This window comes from Egretta garzetta, unplaced genomic scaffold (genome assembly GCF_000687185.1).
Source record: "Egretta garzetta isolate BGI_Z169 unplaced genomic scaffold, ASM68718v1 scaffold420, whole genome shotgun sequence".
In the NCBI taxonomy this organism is placed as follows: Eukaryota; Metazoa; Chordata; class Aves; order Pelecaniformes; family Ardeidae; genus Egretta; species Egretta garzetta.
Window position 1 is genome coordinate 248,215 of NW_009258386.1, and position 20,481 is coordinate 268,695.

At 40.9% G+C, this 20,481-nt stretch overlaps 1 protein-coding gene across 1 annotated transcript in view; it reads left to right on the forward strand.

Moving 5' to 3' along the window:
• NELL2 (neural EGFL like 2) overlaps window positions 1-20,481 on the forward strand; it is a 171,359-nt gene that overhangs the window by 21,182 nt on the left and 129,696 nt on the right. Inside the window, exon 2 of the mRNA XM_009642290.2 lies at window positions 15,345-15,495. Within this exon, the coding sequence (XP_009640585.1) occupies window positions 15,345-15,495 (151 nt within the window). The remainder of the gene's footprint in view (window positions 1-15,344; window positions 15,496-20,481) is intronic.

Genomic DNA, 20,481 nt, shown 5'->3' on the forward strand with positions numbered 1-20,481 from the left:
TGTTTATACAATTTGGGAAAAAGGTTTCCTACTCTCACCCACTTGTTTCCATCCTCCCAGTCTGTATCCTCCAGGGCATATAGGTGCCGGCTTGGAAAAATAACTCCAAGAGTGGTTAACTTCACCGCTTCCACTGAGCCTTAAGGGAGATACAGAACTGAGCTTGTAAGTTATTTAAAACCAGTGGATAAAAGCTGGAGATTATATATAGCTGTCATGGGAAACAGTACTTCCATGTAGTTGCTCTTCAGTTCCCTATATTTTGTCCTGTTTGATCTTGTGCCAAGGCACAGATCCACAGAGCAGCTGTATTCTCCTACCTGCACTGCTAAGGTAGAGTTGAATAAGGGGTGAAAAATTATTTTTCACTGAATTTTTTCTGCCCCTCTGTTTTGGCTAAATTCCTCTAATTTTGTCTCAGTGTTTAAGGAATACTAATTTTTCCATCTCAGTGTTGTCTAAGAGGTTTTTTTCTGGGGAAAATCTGAGAAGAAATACGGTAAGAAAGGGTACTTCAGTTTTTCATTTTTTTTCCTGGTCATGTTTTCTGTGATAAATACCCATGATGAATGTTCACTCAGCTATTTCAGGTAGCTGTTTAAAAAGTCAAAACAAATTTGTAGCAAATATGTTACTTCAGTTATGGATGAAAAAGCTAGTATGGATGAAAAGCTAGACATGAGCCGGCAATGTGCACTGGCAGCCCAGAAGGCCAACCGTACTCTGGGCTGCATCAGGAGAAGCGTGGCCAGCAGGTCGAGGGAGGTGATTCTGCCCCTCTACTCAGCTCTGGTGAGACCTCACCTGGAGTACTGTGTCCAGCTCTGGAGCCCTCAGCACAAGAAGGACATGGAACTGTTGGAACGGGTCCAGAGGAGGGCTACAAAAATGATCCGAGGGCTGGAGCACCTCTCCTATGACGACAGGCTGAGAGAGTTGGGCTTGTTCAGTCTGGAGAAAAGAAGGCTACGGGGAGACCTGATTGCGGCCTTCCAGTACCTAAAGGGGGCCTATAGGAAAGATGGGGAACGTCTTTTTAGTAGGGCCAGCTGTGTTAGGACAAGGGGAAATGGTTTTAAACTAGAACAGGGTAGGTTTAGGCTAGAGGTAAGGAAGAAATTTTTTACAATGAGGGTGGTGAAACACTGGAACAGGTTGCCCAGAGAGGTAGTGGAGGCCCCATCCCTGGGAACATTCAAGGCCAGGTTGGATGGGGCTCTGAGCAACCTGATCTAGTTAGCAGTGTCCCTGCTCACTGCAGGGGGGTTGGACTAGATGACCTCTAGGGGTCCCTTCCAACCCTAAACATTCTATGATTCTATGATTCTAACATGGAGACCTGAAACCAGTTTTGATCCTCAGCAGTAGATAAATGACCATGATGGGTCTGGTCTTGTCAGAAACAAGTCCCTATATCTCAGTCGCAGCACAACGAGCTCCGAGTTCCCTGAGGAACACAACTTTTAAAGGCCTCTACACATGAAGACTGACTCAACAGTTTTTCCTAGAGTATTACCAAATACTGCTTGCATATTCACTTGCCCAGGTACAAATGCTGAACCAATCAAACACAGAGGTCACAAATGAGCCAGATCATTAGATATAACATATACCTTATTAGTGAATAGAATTACATGTAATTTGCCAAAAAGTGTTTTCCAGGAACAGGTAAGGTCTGCTGAAATGAATAAGTATCTGTGGGCAACAACACAGTGTTTTTCAAACTTTTCAAGAAGCCATTAACCACCACCCCCAAAAAATAAACAAACTAAAAAAAAAAAAACCCACCACCAAAACCAAAGCATAGCCTCATGCCCTTACCAATCATAGTTTTATAAAAATTCTGGTGTGCATTTCAAGAGTTTGATGGAAAAACATTACTTGTGCAAAACATTATGATACAATCTTTTCTTTGCCTCATACTGCCTTCTTCAAGAGTCCTTCATGACATTCAAGGGTGAAAACTTGCCTGCCGAGATAGGCTGGTGTGGGCTACCACTTAATGGCGCTACTATACCAAGTCTGTAAAGAGATCGTTGTTATACATCTGAATACCTCATTTTTGCCATGCATTTTCATGTACTGACTGTCCATTGATTATAATCTCTTTTTAATCTTTTATCTTTTTTTTCTCTCTTATCTTTTTTCTCTCTTTCTCTTTTCTCCTTTAAACCATGTTTGGGTGGAAAAAAATTCCGTAGCCATTTTCAACATTGAAGAATTTTGCAGCAAAAATTTCTCATTATTTGTTATGTTAAACAACATTTTGTTGGCTTGTCTTTTTTGGGGGTGTGTGTGCTCCTGATGACTTCAGAGCGAAATAAGAGCTTAGAAAACTGACTTGCGTTGAGCCGTCTTGGGAGATGCTACTCAACTCTGTGCTGTTGCAAGGTGCTAAAGCAATGGGCATGGTATAAAAGGACCAGCAGACTAAGAGAGACTTCTGAAGACAGTGTTCAAAAGAGTTTTAGCAGATTAACATATTTGCTGCAGCAACAACATTGCTACGATAGACTGTAATGTTTCCAGAGGAGCCATTACAATCAGTGCTGCTAGCAATCCATAACTGAGAACTCTTTTAGTGGAATTTGAGTGGCAATTTCCCTTTCCAAAAACATAGAGGGATTATAATAAGAAAAAGACCTCCAGTTGTAGAGTTGTTCTCTCTGTTAGGCAGAGTGACGTTCACAAGGTTTCCCCAGCATAAATGCTATTTAAGTATAATTAGATGGTGGTAACATCTGTACTGTTTATCCTACCAAGAGAAGGCGGCACATGCCAGCCTTAACTCCATGGCTGGAAGTCTACCAGGCTCTAAATACAGCTGCATAATGCTCCAGAAGGGTTCCAAAGGAACTTTTGTGGTTTTGAGGTCAATAATCTGGGTTTTAATAACTCCCTAAATGTGCTTTTGCGTATTGGGCCATGGCTGTTCCAAAGGCACTCTTAAGATTTCCTCTAACATTGGCTTATGTCCCTTGAACTTGAAACAGTCCCAGCTTTGCTCAGCACCCATTCAAGGAGTGGGGTAGACCTGAGGAAAACCTTGTGTACCCTGGTCAGTGATGCTCTTTTTAAGAATCCCTGCATATGTCATTAGCGGTTGAAGCATAAGCAAAGTATACTGTAGTAAGAGATCTGGGAGCTTGCAATTTTTTTAAACTGCGATTGTGTCTGGGTTGTGCATTCACTCTGGGTTTCTCCGTTTCAGAAAAATGTCAGTGAATTGCAGGGAGTGAAGAGAACAACAGCAAACCTGATTATACAGTAAAAAGGACTGGCTTACTAAGAAAGCTTTTAAAGAACTTGAGTATGTACAGCTTGTCCAAGCAGTGACAAAAGTGTTGTATGGTAAGTGTCTAGTATTAGAAGATTCTTAGGGGTTTAAAATGAAGGAATTATTTAGTATTCAAAGAGCTAGAGGTAAGAGTAATGTAATGATATTATAAATGGAGAGGATTTAAGATAAAAGGAGACTTTCACAGTGAACTAGTTTAGATTGTGGAATAGCTACCAAAAGGAAGTAGTGGAAATCTCCAGACTTCTGATATTTTAGAAGATAGTATGAAATAAAAAAAAAAATCTAGGAAACATTAGCTATGTTGTAGTCATTGTGTGATGGTCGGTTAATATGCTAAGGATGGGATGACCCTGTAAGTCTTTCTATACTCTACAAATCTGGAGTGTTGGTGGAATTGTTCCAGTGTAGGGAGAGATTTTCAAAGACACAAAGGAGCATCGAACACCTAATACTTACTAAAATCAAACTGGTGCCTTTGTATTCTCCCTAAAACTGTTCCTAGGTGCATTTCAGTATATTTTAATGGTTCTCAGTTAAAAAAAGCCTGCAAGAGCCAGGAAATAAGGATTTGGAAGTATTTCTAATTTTAACACATCCAAGCTTATAAATTGGGCATGTATTTATAACCTGTAGCTGATTCACCAAGGCAAACAGTCACATTCGTAGAAGCATGGACTCCATTAATACCTGATTTAAAAGAAAGTTTCTTGTAGGAGAATCTGAACTCTGGTCCTCCTCAGCTTCCTTGGGATCTCTGGCAATGCTAGCTTGAGTCCCCCATGTACTTTCTGTCTGTCTGCCCTGCTCATAGCTGAGCTGTGCATGTGGTATTTTTTGGTATCCCTTCTCTTTGATGTTCCCAATTCAAAATTCTTCCAGCCTTTTCTCTTCCTGGCATTAAAACGGATATCAAGTGGGTAGAGATTTTTCTGAGAATGCCAGTATGGCTGGTGGCTTGGGTGTCCCTCCTCTCCCCACAGTTGTGGTCCCTCTGGCACTTCCACCTTGTTTCTGGTGGTACCTGAATTCTCTTCCATGGCTCAGTCTTCTGCCTTCTCCTCCCATCTGCTACTGTTTGCTCAGCCCACTGCCGGAGACCTGTGGCCAGCAGCGGAGTTATTGGATGTGTCTGGCATGCTTCAGATGCAATTTTTTTCCAGCGGTGGCTTTCGCCCCCCCGCCTTGCTGTATTGCTTTTGCTGTTGGGATGAAGGTTTGGGTTTTGTGGAGCTCTCGAAGTTGGTGACTGTTGACCATTCTTTTGTGTCAGAAGTTAATCATCCACGCAGGCCACATCATTGTAATCATCAGGGAAACTAAGACACATCTCATATTAATGCTTTCTTAAGCTCATCGTTGTGTTGTATGAAAATAAATCAGCCCTAACACTTAAAAGTTTGGTGAGCTGAAGACAATTAATCCTAATGTGGGTATAAAACCAATTATACCCCAGAAAGCCAGAGGTGAAGGAAAGCTAGGATGAGAGATGCAAACCATTGCAAAGAGGGAGAAACAGTCTTAGTGGGGAAAAGAGCTAAACCCTCCAGGGCATCAACATAGGATTGGCGTTGGGCTAGATGATCTCAAGAGGTCCCTTCCTGCCTAAATGATTCTGTGAACCACAGGCTGCAGGTGGTAGGTCCTCAGGAGCAGCATACAGGTCACAAGGAAGGGGGCTTTTGAGAGAAAATGACCAAGCAGAGATCATGAGTAGGTCTTGCTGACACTTGACATTGAGAACCAAGCAAGGGAGAGATGTGGTGTCTCAGAGCATATAGGAGTATTTGCACCCAGCATGATCCTAATCCAGAGGTGACATGGTGGGTGCCAGTCTTCTACAGTTGGTCATCGTATGGCCCAGTTCACTGCTGGAATATGATGTCTTTACAAAGGCTGAATTGTGTCATATCTTCTGGGAGAAGGGTAGTTCATGTAATCCAGCTTGATCTGCACCTAGCATAACCTGCTTGCATGGTTTATTATTGCCGTTAAGTTTGTACTTTATTGTTTTTAATTGATTAGACTTTGTTTACTTTTGGTAACCTGCTTTTTCATTTGGAAAAGCCTGGCAACACTGCTTCCTCCTCCTCCTGTCCTTCCCCTCGGTGTGACTTGCATAACTTTTTAAATCCTGACTGTGCTATACGACGAGGGACTGGAAATAAATTCAGTCTTTTAGCAGTTCTCATGTGTGTCATGCCCTTATTACAGCACCAGTAAGGATGGAAGGCGCTGCATTATTTTTCTTCTGCTCTTCACTGTGTCCCAGTGTTAACAGCATTTCTTGGTGTGATATTTTTCTTTGTTGTTAGGTCAGTTTGACACAAAGTGCTCATATGACAGTATGCAGCCAAGCATAACTAGGTGCATATGCCACAGATGGCAGCAGCAAGGCAAACAAGACAGGCTTGATTTTCTCCACAGGTTTCAAGGTGTTCTCAAAGCAGCTTCTAGAAAACTGCTTTGTGCCTAAAGGGGTATGAGTATGTGCACGTATATATACACGTGCATATTTATAAAGCTATAGTAGCTGCAACCTTTTAAATGTAGCTGGAACCTGTCTTGAAATGAAATAGCGGACAGCAATCCCGCTCTGCGCTACCTCTGTGTCCTTGTTCAAACATAATAGGTTTTATAGTGGTATTGGCCATGAAAAACCTAAACAACATCATTTGTAAGTAGCAGCACTTGATACTACCTATGAGGGAAGAAATACAAAGAGTCCTCAGAATTTAAAGAAGAATTGAGAATAGTGTTGGAATATAGACTAGGGAGAACTAGTAATCAAAAAAGCTGTTGTGTTGCATAATTGATAACCCAGAACCTATCAATCACCAAGAAAGCATTACAATAATAAATACCTGGGGCAGAGCATACCATACAGCACACATTTTAATTTCCTAGGAGCGGAATTTCTCTAACAAGAACAGAAGCTGTCTTTTATCTTTGTCATTTTGTGGCCATGTAATAGGTCCCCACTGAGTAGCACCCTCTCTCCTGGCCATAGTATCTTGTGTGATGGCATAGTTGCAGTGAAAGGGGTAGTATTTCTTGTGGGCAAGGAACAGTGGATTTCTCTATCATGTATGCACTGCAAAATTCCTGAGAGTACTTTGGTGTGGTGCTTCCCCCTGCGTTGATGCTCATGTTCCTTATATTCCTTTCAGAAATGTTCAGGAGTGCATGTTCACATTTTCTTTGGCAGTTTGGTGGGAGTTGTTTTAGTAACAATCGAGCATGGTAGGATCTGTACTGTTTATTAAGCAAATCAGCTGTTTCAGCCTCCTGTGCTGAGAATACAGACTTCTAACCTGGAGCCCTACACATTTAAAGTTCAGGTTTTCCTGCAATTAGGTTTCTGATCCTTTCATTTGCAAACGGTTTGAAAAATTGTCAGAAATATGCTATTGTAGATACAGTCACTAGAACCTTTACTGTATTTATTTACCTCTTTACTTATTTACTTTTTGCCTACCGAGTCTAAAAGTCATGAAACCCTCAGTCATGGACCCTATATATTTTTGGAAGAGTGCACCTGCCTTGTTTCAGTGCAGCCGGGCTGCTTTACCATATACTAAATGGCTCCCACTTGTAATCCCGGTGCAAATTCCTTCTTTGCTGAAGGGACCACAGCCAAACGGAGGATGAGAGATATCTAAGTGCCAGCATTGTGGTCTGGCAAATTAAGCCTGAGATTAGAGAGCTGTGATGCCCAGTCCTGATGCTCAAGTGGGTGTTTGTAGTGGTGTAAATCCACTGCTTGTTCTCTCTGCATCTATTTCCCGGTGCTGGGCAAACCTATTAACCAAGCCAAGGTGCTATCTGTGGCTGTTTGAATTGTGCTGCTGATGCGCTGAGACACACCATCGCTGAAAGGACGTCTCCCTGATCTGTAATCCAGGAGGGGAATCATGCCGAGCAGCTGCACCGTTCATTTGACAGCTTCACTGAAGCAGATGGATTCTGCTTGTGTAGGAGGCGGCTGGGCTGAAAGGAAAGATCCACCTTCCCCATTCCACACAACCTGATCTAGTTAAGTTAGGTGTGTGCCACAAAGAATTGTATCACAGTTGAAATCCCAGAATCATCTCAGGATTTTAGTGGCCAGAACCTGAACAATTGCTTTGTAGACTCATGGGGACGCAAAGGAGACTGTTTCAGCAGGGGAAGGCAGTAGTCGGGCTGTGGGAAGGTAAGCTTAGCATTACAGAAAGACTCAGCTTGATGTGACTTTCCTTGGTTTCTAGAAGCAGCCAGTACGTAAGCTCAGAGGCTTAACCCAGCCACTAGCGTAATCACTCTCAAACTAGCATTGTATCATCTCTTTCGCAGAATGCTCCCAGACAGAAACAGATTTTGGGTGGTATAATTGTCGGTTTACAGTGAATGCACAATATATTACAGCCATGGTTTTCCCTAGAGAGTCTTGGATTTGCAAACTCTTTCCTAAAGAGTCATCCAAGTCAGTGCCAGGAGCTGGCAGAAGTGGTTGAGGGCTTGCTGCCACTCAATTATCCCATTCTGCCATATTGGGTAGAGCGTCTTCCCCCTATTAAATATGTTCTATTTTAATTTAATTTTCATAATTGACAATTTTTAATGTTCCTTTCGTTTTTTAAAAAAAAAAAGTTTAAAAAGCAAATAAGCTTAACAAACCAAGCAAAAATTCCCTTGGGATTTTGACCACGGAGAACAAAATATTACAAACAAAGCACTTTGAAATCATGACTACTTATGCAAATACACAAACTACTCCTGATTACACAAGCAAGTTAGGTCATTAATAATGGTTTGGTTATTTCAGATCAGAAACATTGCAGCTGTATTGAAGGATATGTGTCCAGGCTCTCAGCACCTTTTCCCCCTCTTGATCCACGGTGGATTTGTATTCTCAGCTATGCCAACATGACTTTAAACACACAAGTATGTAGCTTGTAGGCGAGCCAGAGTTTTGGCCAAGATATAAGTATGAACAGTTAATATAATTGGGGGACAAATGTGTGTGTTCAGAGACAGGTCCTTTTTCTAGTCTCCTCTGTCAGTCCATTGTGTCTCCTGGGACTTTGCATATGGTTTGAGCTGGAGGAAAGCCCTTGCTGGATGACACACCAAAGCTGTCGTTGACATTCAGAAGAGAGAAAGCTACAAAGCAAAGGCAATTGGAACCTCCCCAAATGCTGCAAGAACAAACTGTGACATTTTCCCCCTTGTTTTTATTTGATTTAATGATTTGGCTTCAAGTCAGTTTTTGTTTCGATTGTTTAGCTTCAGCTGAAGCGCGCTTTGCCCTCCCCCTTTTCTCCTTCCCATCCATTGCAGTTCTTTCTGCATACATCCTTGTTGAGCTATTTCTTTAATGGAAATAAGAAGGAAAGCACACAGAATTGGTGGTTGCTGTGGTGGTGGTGTCTAAACTACAAGGGCAGTTTGTGGGGTATCCTCCCCCTAAACAGTCTGTAGGGTATCCCAAGGTCCTGATCATTCAGCTTGGGAGATTTACTAGAGTCCTTGCTGCCAGCATTCGTGAGTTTTTGTTCTGGTGAGACCAAGTTGCACCCAGTTTATAAGGAGCACTTGGGTGCAAAAACGTCTAGATGTACCTGGTTGGATCCTGACATATGATTAGATTGTCGTCCCAGTGTTCACCCAGATTTGGGAACTGGGCAGTGCTCCTGCGCCCTGCAGGTCACGCATGCCCTTTGGGAATGGCTCCAGTGGGAGTCTTACAGGGTCAGTGTTCACCCCGTATCTGGTAGTCTTTTAAACTTGAGGTGGAACTACACCACCTTCCCCAGACTCCCATAGAACTCCTTCCTACAGCCTTGGAGAAACCAAGTCAGGTTCATGTGGGTTTGGAAAACTGTAGCTGCTCCTGTTTTGCTATTCTCTCTGAAATGATTGGGAATCCATGAGAAGGGAATGAAGAAATATATAGGAAAAGTAGCTCAAAATGTTTTATCAACCAGTATGTTATGTATCAGTTCAAATAAAGAGTCAAATATATTTAAAAAAAAAAAAAAGTCAAACAAATCAACCTTTCCACTAACATAGCTAAAGCATAACACGTCTAGCAGAGCTTTCATCTAATAAAGGTTGTTTTACTGGTTTCTATCTTCAGTTTTCATTACAGGAATGCAACTCCTGAATTTGAAAGCACCGTGCTCCACTTAGAAACCCTCTGTACCCTTTCAATCTTGTAAAGATTCTGCTTTTGGATTGGCTTTGCATGCTGCCCTGATTGTTGGGAACAGCTTAGCCCTCGTTTGTTACTTAAATAAAAGAACAATATAAAGTAAACAGTCTTGGATATTGTTGCCCTTTGTAGGCTGTGTGAAATCCCTAGTTAAGAAAAAGATTAGCCAAAAATTTTAATATGCGCAAGTGACACGATGTGAATAGGTGCTTGTGACACTGATCCCAACTAGTGTAGGCAAATGAAACTAAGTTGAGCTAGCTTTATATTTTTCAGACTCTTTTTAGCCTGCAGTCCTTCTCCTTTTTCTCACAAACCACTAGAATTTAATTTGGGTAGTTCAGCAAATCTACAGTCAGATGCAGAATTGATTTATAGATGCTGCTATTAAAAGCTGATTATGTGCACACGAAACAAACTGTGGAGCTCAATTAATTAGAATGCCTCCTTCAAAGGCTCTTCTGCAGGAGTTTGTTTTATAATTCAGTTCAGACTGTATGTTTAGCTTTAGATGCACTTCAGAAACTCAAGAGCACACCCTTTGCTAAGACACGTTATCCATTCCATTTAATAACTGTTTGTTTTTATTGTGGACTGGAAAACATCTGTAACGAATGGCTTGTCCTAAACCATATTTGCATGTAGTCTTTTCACTGTGCAATTTAGTATGCTGCTGGTGCTGTGTATGGAAATTTTCCTGCTTACCTCCAGTAACTTGGTCATGGCTGCTTCCAACACCTTTTTTTTTTGCCGGCGGGAGCTCAGCTAGAAATAGCTGGAACAGTTGCCTGGTATGGTTCCTCATATGTTTGCATGATTGCAGTTGTCACCTTAGGGATGAGGAGAAGGAATTAAAGGCTGACGGCAGAGCAAAGGGTAGAACCGCCTCTTTCTGCAGCACCAGTTTATCTGGTGGAAGTGCCTTTGGACCTGTGGAGTGAGTACTGTTGAAAGTTAGCCTTACTGTCTTGGTTATAGTGTAGTAATTATCATCTCATGAGCGTGACTGAAATAACGGTGTCTACACGTGACACCTCCAGGAGACACCTGCGTGGCTTTGGTGTTTGCTGCAAAGCTCTGACTGCAGATTGTCTCTGAGAGGGAAAATGCGTCCCAGTGGTGACGGCTGTTGCAAGTGCAGGGTAGAGTAGGCCACTAAGTTTGTCCTCGGCTGAATACCTACAGGTCTTATGGTCAGTGGTTTTCTTCACTGGGTTTTCAGGTTGCTCTGCAATGTTAGACTTGGTTTTCTGTGCCTGTGGCCAGCTGATCACCTCATAACTATATGTTGCAGCTGAAGGTTGCCCACCACCTGCTGTTTGTTGGTGTCCTTGCAAATCGTTATCATTGCCCACCACAGTACGAGTTACTTCTCCCTTCCTCTAGCCTCCTTCCCCCAGTCTGCTCTGTTGTTTTTGGTACCTTTGCTAACTTGCATGTCTCAAGCTGGCCGCATGTGTTCTTATTCCTTCTAAAGGCATTTCCATGCTATAACCTTTTACTTGAACAAGGAGTGTGACATGCTTTGTGTTTGGTTTTTTGTTTCTTTCATTGTCACTTTGCACTTCATCTATAAATTATTGACGGAACGTGGGTATCATGGCTAGATACAAGTTTCTCAGTCAAACCAATAGTTCCCACCTTATTTTTTCACTCTACTATCAAAAGATTTATGCCTTTGGTTTTGTGTATTAGAAATGTTCACATTATCAGGTTTTTATGTAACTGTTGAGAAACCACAAATTATTATCTGAGATAGACCAGTTTGATTTTCCAAGCTATTATGGAAGAAGTCCAGTTCCAGTAAAGTATTTTTCTTGGGTCTTGAAATGATTACTAGGAGCCAAATGTCAAGAACAAGCCTGAATCAGTATTTATTGACCACAGCTGGTGATCTATCAAGCACCTACTGCTAGTGTTCAAAGCCAATTGGGATGAGGGACTTGTACTGTTGTGTTAGTGTAAGAAGAATGGATCTAATGGATCAAGGACCTTTCAGTGGTCTTTCTTTAAGAAATCTGCCTGGTGCCTGCCCTGAGAAAAAGGGTGTTGTGCTTCATCAGAGTAGTAATAATTCAAAAGGCTGTGTAGCTCTTTGGTACAGCAAGTATGAACTGACCTATTTGCAATACCAAAAGCGAGTGACCGTGTCTTTTGGCAAGTTAATACTCTAGCAGTTAATGCGGTGATAATGTATAGGCTTTCAGCATGATCTAATCAGGTCTTGATATTTTCATCTGTATACAAAAAGGTAATGTAAGGCCGTGATGAATGATTATAGGGTGCCCAGATAAGGTTTTATAGATAAAAGGATAGAAAATTCTTGTCCAATCTAGCGATCGGGTAATGATTCACAGAGTTGACATGAGTAGACTTCAAAAAAGATTCCTCTCTTGCGGGCGTAGCGACAGCTCTGTGTTTCCCCCTCCTCTCTCAGCGCAGCAATGAGGACTGGGAGGGCTCCGCTTGACAGCGAGGGTTTGTTTCTTTGCTAAAGCACAGGCCATCTGTAGCACAGCGTTTGCATCCCAATAGCTGCAATTAGAATAAAAGTGCATGTAGGAGGGGGAGATAATTATTTATGTGTGATTGGAACTGGCCTCGTATAATGGTAGAGGTGTTACGCATATACTTTCTTTCATCAGTTGCTAATGAGAATATCGTAGGAATTTGGTAGAAATTAATATTTCTTCCCAATTGAAAAGTTGTGGATTTTTTTTTTGCTAAGTGAGCATAGTCTCTGTGGTCTATTTTCCACTTCCAGCACAGAGCATTTATGATTTCCACTGGCAGGGTGTGATACTAGTTAAAACTAGGAACGATGTAGAGGGATTAAACCACAGGGTAACTGGGACAGAGAGGCACCCTAGCATCTTCCAGGGTTCAGAGCTGCACAGGGAAAATCTGGATTCTTGGGAAAAGGTAGTTGTTCTGCATTTCTCATCTTTCTTACTGCCTTTTCATTGTCTTGAGGGAAACCTGAAAGAAATCCACTGGAGAATCCGTGGGAACACAGCAGAAACAGCCAGGGAATTTTCTGCAATTCTGCTGTTTCCCACAATTCTGACATGACTTTCTCTTTTTGGTCTTCCTTGACTTTTATTCCCTCCAGCCCTCTTCCTATCTCCTGTCTTCCCATCGAATTCACATTTGATATGTATACCTCCTATATTTTCCTGCTGCCATATTAAGCCATAAATATTGTGTGTCCAACTCCAATATACATCCATGGAAATCGATAGTATCTATTGAGTACCTTAATGCCTCCATAGATTCCTGTCTGCTCACTCTCTAAATCAGAGTGAGACTGAAGTAACCAGACACAGAAGCTGTTGGATGAAGGACCTACGCAGCTTCTTCCCTATCATGGTCACATGGCTGTAGGCTTTATCAGCCCTGTATAGATGGCAGGGAGGTGAGAGATGATGATATGGCAATCATTTTCATAGCCCTTTTTCTCCACCCTTCCCTTTCCTCCTAGCGACTCCTTGCAATGTTCCAGGTGAGGGGGAATCAGCCATGTTAACGTGGCTGAGAGAGCATGGAGTGTGCATGGTGATACTCTGTAGGCTTGGTTTCTATAATCTCGTAGTCCGCTGAGGTCAAAGTGCAATTTCTCTACCAAGAAAGTTTAAATAGAAGTATGAAATGTTGTTAGAAGGACAAGAGTGTTGTTACAAAGTAGTAACAATTACTGATATGTAAGCAAGGTGGCTTCCTGCATTCCAGTGGTCTCAGCTTGCTCTGGGTTTTGTTCTTCCACTGTTACTTAGTTTAAGTTGCGCTGCTTGTCCTGACTGAGGCTTCGGAGGCTGCAAGCCCTGCAGGCAGGGGAGCTCTGGCCCTCAGGGCAGGCACATTTTGACTATGCGCACAAGCACACAAATATAGTTTGATTATACTTCGTCAGATCATGTGTCATTAATAAAAATGAGATTGTTCTCCTTTCACTGTAAACATGCAATATGTTTGTGGGCCCAAAAGCAGACTCTGTGGACGCTCTAATGCTAATGAACCTGCAATAGAAGAGGATGTTGGCTGGGCTTTCTAAGCTGAGAAACCCAACTACCTCCCCATAGCAAGCAGGGTTGGAGGATGTGCTTTGCATCTAGGAATTGGACTCGATAGGCTTTTAAATGAGTTCCACATCTGTATTTTCCCGTGTTCTTCTGTATCTTGGTAGGAAAGCTGCTGCTGAGAGCTGCAGTGCGTGAGGATCCTGTGATGGTGATTAGAGAATATGTTCCTTGTGTGTCCTTCCTCTGCCCTGTCCCTTGGGAGTAGATTGTTTACATTGCTAGAAATTGTTAATGCAGTTAAACTATCTTCCAGCATGCAAACCTATGTCATTCCACTCTGTTAGTGTCCCTTGGCTAAAAATGAACGCTTTGATGTAATTGTATTTGAGTTGCCTTATGATTTATTAACAATTCCACTAAAATGCCATGGATGTCTGCTACAGTGAGGGAGTTATGCAATCCACAGTAGAAAAGATGTGAGGTTTCGCAAAAGAAAGCTTTAAATGATCTTTCTTTTTCTCCTCCCCCTCCCCCCGCCTTCTTTTTTTTGTCTTTTGGATTCCCCTTTGTAAAAAATGAATCAAATTCATCCCGGTGTGACACTGTAGGAGCTTGGGTAGGACTTCAGGGTTGTACAGGTTGTTGCATTTCTTAAACACGTAATAAAAAAAATTCCTGGTCCATAAACTGCAATAACCTGTTTGCTGTTAACACAGAGTAGCATCTTCATAGCTACAGCTTGAAGAATACACCCGTTTTTAAGAACAGTGGTGTAAGCTTACTTGAGAGCTCAGCTCCAGCGCTGCCAAAAGAAATCACAGCTTCTGTTGCGTTTGGCTCTCTGCCACTGTTGCTGTCCCTGAATCGGTGTCCCCGAGTTAGAGCAGGATGGTCAAATCGCAATGACAAGAAGCTTGTGAATTGATTTAGTTCTTACACAGTTGATTACACACGCTAATGAATTGATTTTGTGCATTAAAAACATATATTAATTTTTTTCTAGTATAATGTGTTATGGAAAACCCTGGGAATTGTTTTTCGAGCATTTGACATCTTATTTTGTAAATTATCTCTCTAGAGGGCTTAAGGTTGGGCCTTTTGATTTTCTACGTGTGTTCCATGCCAATTCAGCAGAAACATTGCTTCAGTCTTGGTTGTATGGGGGGTTTTAAGAGCAAAATCTTTATTGTGTGTGCAATTACTCTAACAAATGTTCATGACATCCTGTGCAAGAAGCAGCAGCAACATACTGCACAACTGGAGGATATAGTGATTAATTAGCAACAATATATTTTAAAAGATGGTGAGTTTTTAAGTTAATTCATAACTATTACTTAATGCTGAGTAAATTGTCCCTAAAGAGATGCTGCTCTTTTTTAAAAAAATTAATTGTGCATAGCTATTAAGCATAACATTTTTGTAGAAGTCATTAAAAAGTTGCTCAGGTCGTGCTTCACAGCTTAGGCTCGTATCCAGTGTTGTCACTCCGTGCTTCACTGCTAGTGAGTCCGTATTTTGGATCAGATATTAAAGGTACCATCTGGCCATCCATGGAGAAAGTAAAAGAGTTATGACCCTATCTTAAAAACAAAACAACCACCTTCCCCCTCCCCGAATAGAATGGGTGTCCTAGAAAACGTGTTCTCTTTCACTGAAATGGCTCCCATTGCATGTAAAAGCTGGTCTTTAAAATACTTTGGTCCTTGCTTTTGCCTGTCTGTTCAGTTGTGGTCCTCAGAAGTAGCTTGTGATTTTGTAAAGTCTTTGAGTTGAGGATGTAAAGTAAAATAAGATTTTATACTGAGTGTTTTTCTGTTATGTTTTTCTTTAGATACTTCAAGAAGTGTAAAGGCATCTCCAGAAACAGCTGAAATCTTTTTTCAGAAATTAAGAAATAAATATGAATTCACAATCCTGGTGACCTTAAAACAAGCCCACTTGAATTCGGGGGTTATTTTCTCTATTCATCATTTAGATCACAGGTAAGTACTGCTACCTGTATGCTAGTTAATGAAAGTGGATGTATTTATGCAGTCGAATTTTGGGCATAAATTAGGGCAAAATTGTTGTGTAGCAGGTAATTTACAAATATATATAGTGTTTGGGTAGGCATATTGTACAGATTCATAAAAGATGAGATTGGCCCAGGGAAAGTGGAACAGCTGTTACTCTTTAAATGTCTCTTGCCGTGAAGGGCACGAAAAGCCAGTTCTGTCTTGTCGTTCGTAACCATAAGGACCAGATGCTCTGCTGGTGTAAAACGATCATGCCAATACAGCTACACTGATCCAAAAAGCCTGGCCCTCTATGTCCACCTCTTCACCAGTTGTTTTTTAACATTGCAAGCAGTTTAAAAAAAGCAAAAAAATCCTCCAGTTACGGGCTTACACCTCCCATGAATGGCAGAGCACTTGACTCAAAATGTTGTCAGCCTTAAAAAACTAAAGTGAATGACACTGAGCATTTAAGGATTATTCCTTTGGTTGGCTAATGACTGCTAGAGAAGTAAGATATTCTTTATATATCTGTCTGGGTAATGGTTCTTAAAGATAACTGCCCTATGATTCTGTGACAGAATAAAAAGGAGTTTTATAATGCACTTTCTAAACAGTCATTAGCACAAGCAACAGATGATCTCTGCTTTAGGTTCGTAGTCCTTTTTATTTTCCTGTGTACAAACCTGTAGCTCTTTCTTGATAGTCTCACTAGAAAATAAGGGAAAAAAAAAGGAAGAAAAGGTAAAGAGAGATGTTCAGGCAGAGCAAAGTATCTGTTTCTTTTTCACAAGTGTATAAGTTTTCATTAGCAGGCATGGCATCGATTATTTTCTGCTGGAAGATGGTCCAATTCTACTTTTATTCTATTTCCCAGAGGCCCCATATTCTGCATTTCACCTATTAAAAAACCAAACAGCCAACCAAACAACCCCAAGAAGAAGAAAAAAAAGGGAAAACGTTCCCGAGGATCATCATACCAAATTTATAAAAGCATCTTTAAATGTTGCAAGGGGGTGTTTGAATGCCTTCTGGATGATGTTTACTGATGTTATATCATAGAAGAGCCAAGGGGCTTCTCTGTTAGCTGCTGCCTACTTCTCCTCTGCAGGAGCGAGAACTGTGCAAGGGGCAGAACTGGGCAGCTGTGATTGCTGAGGTTTGAACTCAGACTGTACCACCATATGTGCAAAGCATCCCAGATGGAACGGTTTATTCTGTCTTGAATGAGAGAGTAGGTCTGCAGGGCCAGCTGTGCCCTGACAAAGCTTGTTTCTACATTCGTAGGAAGAACATGGTTTGGTTGGTCTACTGATAGGGCTAACACAATTATATTTGAAATTTCAAAACGAGAGATGAAACCTTCATGTGCCAAAATAGTTGCAGAGGTGGGCAAAGAGGTCACCAATGTGAAACACTCTGGAAAAGAGAATAACCATAGCCTTTCTGAAAGGAAGCAATGTTTGGTAGAAAACCTTTCCTGGCCTCAGGAATGGCATGAAGAAAGAGACATGCCACGGAAGAGCAAAGAAATGTCTAGTGTACAACTGAGCACAACTCGACAAACATTAACTTGGGAATGGCCAACTGGGAGAAAACACTGCCACTAGTGAGGATAAATAGTGATAAAATTAAAATATAATGTGTAATGAACTTTCATTGAAGGCTTGCAAAAGAATTTGAGATATTGTTTGGGAAAATAAATAATTCTTGGAGTGAGTTGGTCTTAGGGGCACAAGAGTGCATTAAATTGATTCTATCCAGCCATAGCAAAGAAAAGGAAAGGTTAGAGCAGTGCTGGTGTCCGGGTGTCCGGCACGGCTGTACAAACATAAAGCTACTTATCTCACCTGAATCTGGTTCATCCATGTCAGCTGCTTGTGCCCATATAAAATATGGTTGTAAAAAGGTGACAAACAGAACTCTGAAAATCCTATTATTTTATACTGGTATGTATTTAGGGTTGGGTGATTAGATTTTTGTTGATATATTGATAACATCTATACTTTTTCAGGCAATGTCTCTCATACCTTAAATATTTTCAGTTTTTATTGTTACATTTTCACCATTTGCTGTTTATCTGCATGTCGGAATCTGACCTGTCTAACTGCAATGGAAACCATTTGTCAAGGTTTCTAGCAGAAATCAGGTGGTCTGCATTATGTGTGTAGGTATTTTAACTGTGGATGCATAACTTAATGGCACTGCTGAGTGTTTTTGAGGCCCTTTTTCTCTTAACCGTGGAAGCTTTTAACACTCTTGTTCTAACGTCATAATGTTAGAGGTATGAAAAGTGATCATAATACCCAGTTCATGCCTTACTGAAAAAAAACTTCTACCACCATTTTAGCCAGTGTGATCTCTTTATCTTACTATGTCCTCTTAAGTGATGCCTAGTGTTTACAATTTTTCTGTAGGGTTGTATGCTTTATGTTTGATTTGGGGGTCTCCTTGTAAGCCTTTGGATAATACAAGAGGAAGGAAAAAAGCCTTCTAGGATGTTCAGGCAAATAGAGTCACTCATCAGGTCAGCTTTGGATGAAGTGGCTAAAGAACAATCCACTTGTGAATATTTCATCAATTTCTTTGGGAGAATATTAGTTAATATATTTAAAAAGAAGCTTGAAGAATTTTTTAAAAAAATGCTAGGCCTAATCTGATCCCCTTACAATCAGGGAAAATCTTTGTTGCCTTCAGCTGGTGTAAAATCAGTCTCAACAAAAGTAGGGCCAGAAAGAACTTGTGGCTATTAAGTTGTGTGCCCTTAAGCTTTTAATAAACACATTCTGGTCTATTCTGTGCAAGGATGTACAGAAGGATGTCAGTGTGCCATAGTAGTGTTTGTTCAATTTAATTGTGCTAAAATTAGGGCTGACTTAGGTGTGGATAATAATTGGAATTAGGCTAGCATCTCTGAGTCTCCTGTAGTATCTCTTATGATTTTCATTTTCTTTTATGATGAACAACAATAAAGACAAGAGAATGTAGAGGTTAAAAGGAAGCATTTGGATGGGTTACATCAAATAACTGCCTCTTCAGTGCTGGATTTCCATCTCTCTGACCTTGCCCACTTCTGACCGGGGGCTTGTCTGTAAGAGTCCTTTAGTTCTTAAACAACTTCTTGTGAACTCTCTGTCACAGCAGTCATCATAGTTGGTAGCACAAGTACCAACGCCAGACCTGACTCCCCTTCTTTGCACCAGCTTTAGCTTTGGATAGCTCCTCGGGTGTCAAAAAAGTTGTGCTAGTATTGAACTGCTGGCTTGTGGGATAGAATCACACCTGGCGACATTCTTAATTTACAGAAGTCGGTGCTAGCTCTTACTTTTCTGCAGTGAGGAGTGGAATTGTGGTGAGGAAGGCAAGAGGTGGCAGTAACTGAAGGATATAACCAGTCATCACATAAGTAACTTTTGATATGTTTTATTTTACAGAGGTTTCATAACAACTAGTGGCACTAGGGTAAAAGAATTTCTAGGGTACAAGAAAATCGAAAAGTTTGTTTAAAAAGTGGAAAAAGGTATGTTCATTTATTCAGTGGCTTGGGAAATATTTTATGTGTTTTTGAAAATAAATCAGAGTAAAAACTCATCCTCTCTTTGCATAGGTCTAGGGACTTTGGTGCAAATATGCTAATTTACAACAATTGAGGAAATTTCCTAAATTTCAGTTACTTTTTTAATTTTATGATTTTCTTTAAAACTGTATACTTAAAATAGTTCACATGATTCAGAGTTCACAGGTTCAGTCTGTGTTGTCTAGTTTTATGGGGTTTTTTTTGTTCTTTCTTGCTGGTTAACATAAAAAATGAATACTTCCACTGAGATACAGTCATGCAACTACTTAAGGCTTTGGGTCTTATGAAGCTGACAGGACTGCTCTCCCAAAGTTTCCCCTCTAACATCACATGGTGAATGCTGTCCCTGGGCCATCAGATAGATGCAGGAGTTCTGCAGGGAAATCTGAGGCTTGGGCATTTGCTGAGGCTGGGCTGTTGCTGTCACCACAAAAAGTAGCCCCTGAAAGGATTTTCTGCAGGTATATTCATCTTTTTCTACTCTATTAAATGCTTTTATTTTTCTTTTCCTTGTTGAGTCTTCCCTTTTTGTAATTATTATGCTTTTCTCTAGTATTTAATATATTCCAATCTTTTAAAACTGATCTTAAAGTGAAAGAATATGAAATGATACTTGTAACTATCCCTTTCTAATTTTCTCATATTCTTCCATGGAGGTGGCTTTTTTCCCCACTGAGTAGAGCAGCCGAGGAGTTGAGGCGGTGGTAGTTTTGGGTACAGCTTGGAAGTGATACTTCCAAGAAAACTCTTTTGGTGTCAGGGAATCCAAATTGCACATCAGTAATCGTTCAGATGAGTTTCAGGCAGCTGAATACAGATTTATGCATGGCATATATCTGAAAGGTAGAAGTTGCAAATGCTTTCTTAACTTAAGAGGATCACCTTGACCACAGAGTGCCCTGCCTAAAATGCATTGTACTTTACAATAATAAGGTAAATATTTTGAGTGGTGTTAATGAAGTGATGCCTTAAGTCCGAGTGGAAGCACTGTTAAACACTGATTGCTGTGTGCTTTCTCTCAGCCTTCAGTTTAAACTGTATTGTCCTCCTCATTTCACTTCTGAATTTGTCTCAGCTTCTGCTTGATGGAATAATCAGCAGAGAGATGATTTTAATCTGCGACCGGGTTGTAATATATGTTAGGTCTCACTATTCCATCATATATTTTCATTTAATTGGCAACAGTGGAGTGATGTAATAAAGCTTTTTCCTCCTTCATGGTTAGATGGCTTTATGCAACTAATGTTATATTCATATCTCTTGAGATACTGCGTGTCAGGGCCCTTAAGGGATGAAATCACTGGATTGTAGTTTAACCATTCTTTCCTTCAGTTAATGCTTTTTCTATCCTGAAACGGAGCACTGAAATCAATAGAAAAAAGTGGACCGGCATTCCC